This window comes from Corvus brachyrhynchos, unplaced genomic scaffold (genome assembly GCF_000691975.1).
Source record: "Corvus brachyrhynchos isolate BGI_N302 unplaced genomic scaffold, ASM69197v1 scaffold4, whole genome shotgun sequence".
In the NCBI taxonomy this organism is placed as follows: domain Eukaryota; kingdom Metazoa; phylum Chordata; class Aves; order Passeriformes; family Corvidae; genus Corvus; species Corvus brachyrhynchos.
In genome coordinates this window covers 43,251-49,124 of record NW_008237878.1, presented here as the reverse complement: position 1 = coordinate 49,124, position 5,874 = coordinate 43,251, and the positions used below count along the sequence as shown (strand labels likewise).

Here is a 5,874-nt window from a genome sequence, read left to right as displayed (position 1 = left end):
GAGGAGGAGGGGCATCGGGAGGGATATGCCAGGATGGACATGGGCAGGACCAGGGACAGCGGGCCGGGTGAGGATCCAGAGGGCCTGGGGACTTGGGAGGGGCTCTGGGACGGGCAGAGGTGAGGCCAGCAGGACCTGGGCTCACCACGTCCCTGCGGCGTCACTCACGGGCGCGCAGCGGGGCCGCTGGCGCTGGCGCGGGACCTGCTGGCCGAGGACGGGGAGCCCTTCTTTGTCCTCAACAGCGACGTGATCTGCGAGTTCCCCTTCGCGGCGCTGGCCCGTTTCCACCGGCAGCACGGCGGCGAGGGCTCGCTGGTGGTGACCCGCGTGGAAGAGCCGGCCAAGTACGGCGTGGTGGTGTGTGAGGCCGACACCGGCCGTATCTGCCGCTTCGTGGAGAAGCCGCGCGTCTTTGTGTCCAATAAGATCAATGCTGGGCTCTACATATTTAGCCCTGGCATCCTGCAACGCATCCAGGTACGAGCCAGGGTGCCACGCTGGGCCAGGCTGGGCCAGGCTGGGGGTCTGTGCCCCCTGCTCAGCCCTGCACCCCGTCCTCGCAGCTGCGCCCCACCTCCATCGAGAAGGAGATCTTCCCAGCCATGGCACAGGATGGGCAGCTCTGCTCCATGGAGCTGCAGGGTAAGGCCCTGTGTCCAGTGCAGGCAGCATCAGGGGTCTTGCCTGCACTGCCACCCTCACGCTGGGGGCTGTCACCGTGGCTCTGTCCCCACAGGCTTTTGGATGGACATTGGGCAGCCAAAGGACTTCCTTACGGGCATGTGCATGTACCTGCAGGCGCTACGGGCTCAGCACCCCGAGAAGCTGCACTCGGGGCCTGGTGTCGTAGGGAATGTGCTGGTGGTAAGTGCCAGCCCCCAGGACACCAGCCCTGGGCACATCATGAGCTCTCTGCATTGTCCCACTGCTGTCCTCGCTGCCATCCTCAAGCTGTGCCCTCTTCCCTGGCTGGCCAAGTGGCATGGGCTATGTCAAGAGCTGTCTGCCCTCCTGACCCTGTTATGGCCCCTCTTCCTTCCAGGACCCCAGTGCCAAGATTGGGGCAAACTGTGTCATCGGCCCCAATGTGACAATCGGGGCAGGTGTGGTGGTGGAGGATGGGGTGCGCATCAAACGCTGCACTGTGCTGGAAGGGGCCCGCATCCGGTCCCATTCCTGGCTGGAGTCCTGCATCGTGGGCTGGAGCTGCTCCGTGGGGCAGTGGGTGAGGACGTGGGTGTCCCTGCAGGGGATCGGGACTCAGCTCTTGCCCTCCCACCTCCTCGGGCTGCGGCTGCAGGGATGTGGTCCCTGCAGGCAGGAGCAGGAGCCTGGCACTGGGCCCCGAGCCCAGGGATGTGACCGGGCCTTTCTGGGCAGGTGCGCATGGAGAACGTGACTGTGCTGGGCGAGGATGTCATCGTCAACGACGAGCTCTACCTCAACGGGGCCAATGTGCTGCCACACAAATCCATCGCCGAGTCTGTGCCAGAGCCACGCATCATCATGTAGCAGCCCCAGCAAGCCCTGCGCTCCCAGCTATCCTTGGATTAAATATTTATATTTCCATTTACTGTTAAGCATCACCTGAGTGCGGCCCCAACACCGGGTCACTCACCAGGGCTGGCCTGGCTTCCCCTTCCCCTCTTTCAGGGCACCACATAAGGAAGAATAATTTAATGCTGCTTTTCATGAAGTCAGCCCCCAGCCAGGGGCAAGTTAACAGCCCGAACGCCCAGCCCAGCCCCCCTGTCCTGGCCCCGGGACTGCTGTGTGTTCCCAGTGCTGCCGCAGAGCTGAGGCCTCAGGCTCCCCTCCCTGAGAACGGCCCACGGGGCAGAGAGGCTGCTGGCCCCCGGCCTCTCCCACCCTGCAGCCCTCCCACCCCACGCTGCTGCCCCGTGCTGGGTCCTGACCCTCTGGGTGAGGGTCCCACAGCCTTGAGCAGGGCAAGCGATTGGGGAGAAGCCAGCGTGGGGTGGGGGGGCTGCCCTGCTCAGCTGGGGGAGCCCGTGGTGTGGGGCTGGGCCCTAGGAGCTGGCTGGCTTGGTGAAGTCATCCACCCCCGTGATGGTGGCCTTACAGAAGAAGCAGTCCTTGTTGTTCATCAGGTGCTGGTTGATGCAGGCTCTGGGACAGAGGAGGAAAGAGCATCAGCCCCCATCCACATGGCACAGGGCAGGGCCAGGGGCTGGAAGTCATCCTGGTGGAGGTCAGACATGGCATGGGAGCTACTCACTTGCATGACTTGTGGGAGCAGGGCCTGAAGATGGCCGAGATGGGGTGTGCGTAGCAGATGGGGCACAGGTCTTCCTCACTGGTGGGCTGTGGGGGTTACCAGGCAGTTAGCAGAGGAAGCCAAAGCCCTGTGTCCCAGGCCTGCTGTTGAGGACTGGGACAGGGCTGGGGCAGGGGGAGAACTCACCAGTGTGGTAGCAGCCGCCTGCTTGGACTCCTCACTCAGATGGTTCAGCATCTTTTCCACCTTTGCCAGCTCCTCAGCACTGATATACTCTGTGTCTGGGGGGGCAAACTGGGCGTGTGTGGGGTGGGTGCAACCCTCAGGCTGCCCTGAGGCTGCTGAGTGATGCACGGGGGGCTGCGGCTGCCCTTAGGGACCAGCCAGGACAGGGAGCACTGGGCACTGAGAAGGGCAGAATTACTGGCTGGCACTGGATACATTCCCATCCAAAGTGCTACTGCTGGGGTGGTGGAGGAGGGCACAGACACCTGTCCCCAGGACTACAAGGGCTGGGACATGTTGCAGGGGACACAGACACCAGCAGCCCCATTCCTCCCTCCCCAGCTGTGGTGGGTGGTGAGCACAGCCCAGCTCCCAGCGCAGGGCCAACACTTACAGGTGTGCAGGGAGAAGTGGCGCTTGTCCGTGGCTGGGGCAGCCGCTGCCAGGGCCGAGGGCTCGGCGTGGCCCAGCAGGTACTGGATGGAGCGCAGCTGGAAGCAGGGATCCGCCAGCAGCACCGCGGTCGCGCGCTCGGTCCTGCCAAAGGACACAGACCTCAGACCACAGACAACCCAGTATCGCACACCAGTATCCCCAGCTGGTGTGCCCTCAGCCCAGGGGAATGTGCTCAAATGCAGCCAAAGAGCAGCAGCCATCCTCTTCCTCCTCTGCCACCCTGACTCAGAGGCTCCGGGATCGATGTGGTGCTTCAGCACTTGCTGAGGCTGCAGCCCTCGGGCCAGTGCCTGAGCCTGGGTTGCTGCAGGGCGGCTGAAGCAGCCAGTGCTGCCCTCGGTCATAGCACCTCGGGTGAGATCCTCCGCAGAGCCTCACGCCAGGGGCTGGGACCCGCCTGCACCAAGGGGACAGCTCAGCGTGCCCTCAGGGCAAGCAGGTACCCCCACAAGGCAGGAGGGAGAAGTCGTGGCTCTCCCTGGCTTCAGTGGGAACAGCCAGGACAGATGAAGGTCGCCTTAATGAGTGTCTCCATCGGGCACCAGTGCCGCAGCCTGGTAACAGCCCTTGGCAAGGAGCAGAGCTGGCTCCGTGGCTGCCCCAGGGGCAAGCAGAGCTGCTCCAGCGGCAGGAGGGGCAAGGGAGCAGCCATTCAGCACAGGCTGAGCTGGGGCACAGGGGGTTAACAGCCCCTTGACTCGCAGCAGCCGCAGCCGCCAAATTAGCTTTTTGCTGCCCTAATGGAAACCAATTCCCCAGCTCTCCTCTTCCCACTAACCGCCCGAGCCCTGGATAATGACATTCCTGCGTGTCCTTCACCCTATGGCCACTCCTTCCCCCCAGCAGCCCGCGGCACCCCCTCTGCCGTGGGGACCCTGCCGAGCTCAGGCCCCCTGCTCACCCCAAGGCCGGAGGTGCCGGGGGGTCCCCAGCTCGTGGGGGTGCCGAGGACGAGGGCAGAGGGAAGAACCACGGCTGGGAGAGAAGCAGCACCGGGGGGGGACCGCCATCCCCACTCCCAGCCCGGGTGCAGGATGGGACACGAGGGGCTCCCAGAGGTGACGGGTTTGGTCCAGCATTCTGCCAGAGGCTGGGCAGTGGCGGAGCAGCCGCTGCACGGATTGCAGCCGGTCGCGGCTCTCCGGCGGCTGCACCCCGCTACGGCCGAAGTGGTCCTGAGCTCCCCTGGGGACAAGCGACCGCGCGGGGTCGGTGCTGGCTGCGCATCGCTCTGCCCACTCGCAGGGAGGGCCACGGCGAGGGACGGGGCCAGGGACCGGGCCAGGGCCACCGCCGCGGCCACCACTCCCCGCGCCGGGGCCAATGGGATCCCGCCCGGCCCCCTCGCCGCGCACCGCCCGCGCGTAAATAGGGGCAGGAGCGGGACCGCGCTCCCGGAGCGCGCCCGGCTCCCGGAGGTGCTGCCCGGGAGGGAGCCGGACGGGGCTCCCGGAGGCTGCAGCGTGCGGATGTGCCCCGGCGGCGCTGAGCCCTGAGAAACTTCGCACTCTAGGGATGAGCAGCTCCAGGAGGCAGCGAGGCGCCCGCCCAGCCAGACACACAGCCCCGGAGCGCCCGAGCGCCTCAGCCCCCTGATGCTGATCGCCGGCTCCCGCCCGACCCCCGGCAGGCCCCGGCCGGCCGGAGCACAGGTACGAGGCAGCCTCGGGTGAGCCGCGGCAGAGCCGAGCACGGCAATGCCGCCCCGTAGGCCTTTTCAAGCCCCACGGCTGGAATCGGGATCCTCTTTCGCGGGGTGCAGAAGGGCGTCTGTGGATGCTTAGCAGAGCCAAGCCGGCACTGGGGGCGAGAAGGGAGACGGCGGCAGAATTTCTCTCGCGTCTCATTGAGCCTGGCTGTGCCGCCGGGCTGTACAGAGGCTTTTGCTCACCACAATGTCCTCGCCGGTGCCCGTGGACCCGCTCTGGCCGCGGGTGGCAAAGCTGTTCCTGCTGCTGCTCCAGCTGCGCGCTCCCCGAGCCTCCTCACAGCCCCACCGCTGCCCTGCCGCCTGCATCTGCACCTCCGACCTACTGAGCTGCAGCCGGCAGATGCTGCTGCGGGGGCCCCAGGCACTGCCGCCCACCACCACCACGCTGGACCTCAGCCACAACGCCCTTACCCAACTCCACGACCGCTGGCTGGCCGCCCTCCCGCACCTCGCGGGCCTTCACATCAGCCACAACCAGATTCGGAACCTTTCTCCGCGGGCTTTCCACAATGCCTCCTTCCTGCGGCACCTGGACATGTCCTCCAACTACCTGCACGCCGTGGAGACGCACTACTTCGAGGCGCTGGTGAGCCTGGAGGAGTTGCTGCTCTACAACAACCGCATCACGCGGGTTGATGAAAACGCCTTTGCCAAGCTGAGTGGTCTGCGGAAAGTCTACCTGAGCTGGAACAACCTGACCACCTTCCCCTTCCATGCAGTGCAGGGGCTGGGAATCTACAACCTGCGCACGCTGGACCTCTCCTCCAACAGCCTGAGCAGCATCCCCGTGGAGGTGCTGGCAGCTCTGCCCGAAAACATCGGCAATGGCTTGTATCTGCACAACAACCCCATCAGGTGCAGCTGCCCCCTCTACCTGATGCTCCAGCGCTGGAATCAGCAAGGTTTCAGCTCTGTGAAAGATTTCTTTGAGGAACACACCTGCAAGGTGTCTGACAACGTGCCCCGGTCCCTGATCAAGTTTCTCAAACACAGCCACATGTTTGAGAACTGCTCGGCGAGCACCAAAGACACAGACCTCTCGCACTTGGAGGTGATGGTGGGCCAGCCCATCCTGCTCACCTGTAACACCAGCCTGCTGCAATCAACCACCACCTACATGTGGATCACCCCTAACCACGAGCCCGTCAAACACCCTGGGAACAGCAATCACTCCCTGGAGGTCTATCGCAACGGCAGCCTGAGGATCGCTGTAGCCAAGCCCTGGCTCTCGGGGGTCTAC

The 5,874-nt window shown here is 65.0% G+C and overlaps 3 protein-coding genes across 3 annotated transcripts in view; 2 read left to right on the top strand and 1 right to left on the bottom strand.

Moving 5' to 3' along the window:
* GMPPB (GDP-mannose pyrophosphorylase B) overlaps positions 1-1,576 on the top strand; it is a 3,271-nt gene extending 1,695 nt beyond the window's left edge. The window contains 6 exon segments of the mRNA XM_017732282.1: positions 4-134; positions 137-480; positions 567-645; positions 740-867; positions 1,046-1,228; positions 1,384-1,576. Of these exon segments, the coding sequence (XP_017587771.1) occupies positions 4-134; positions 137-480; positions 567-645; positions 740-867; positions 1,046-1,228; positions 1,384-1,515 (997 nt within the window). The 3' untranslated portion in view covers positions 1,516-1,576.
* Positions 1,577-1,665: 89 nt separating this feature from the next.
* RNF123 (ring finger protein 123) overlaps positions 1,666-5,874 on the bottom strand; it is a 47,447-nt gene continuing 43,238 nt past the window's right edge. The window contains exons 36-39 of the mRNA XM_008632138.2: positions 2,862-3,004; positions 2,429-2,523; positions 2,243-2,328; positions 1,666-2,133 (exon numbers count right to left, since the gene is read on the bottom strand). Coding sequence (XP_008630360.1) covers positions 2,034-2,133; positions 2,243-2,328; positions 2,429-2,523; positions 2,862-3,004 — 424 coding nt within the window. The 3' untranslated portion in view covers positions 1,666-2,033. The remainder of the gene's footprint in view (positions 2,134-2,242; positions 2,329-2,428; positions 2,524-2,861; positions 3,005-5,874) is intronic.
* AMIGO3 (adhesion molecule with Ig like domain 3) overlaps positions 3,445-5,874 on the top strand; it is a 3,784-nt gene continuing 1,354 nt past the window's right edge. The window contains 2 exon segments of the mRNA XM_017732327.1: positions 3,445-4,777; positions 4,780-5,872. Coding sequence (XP_017587816.1) covers positions 4,700-4,777; positions 4,780-5,872 — 1,171 coding nt within the window. The 5' untranslated portion in view covers positions 3,445-4,699.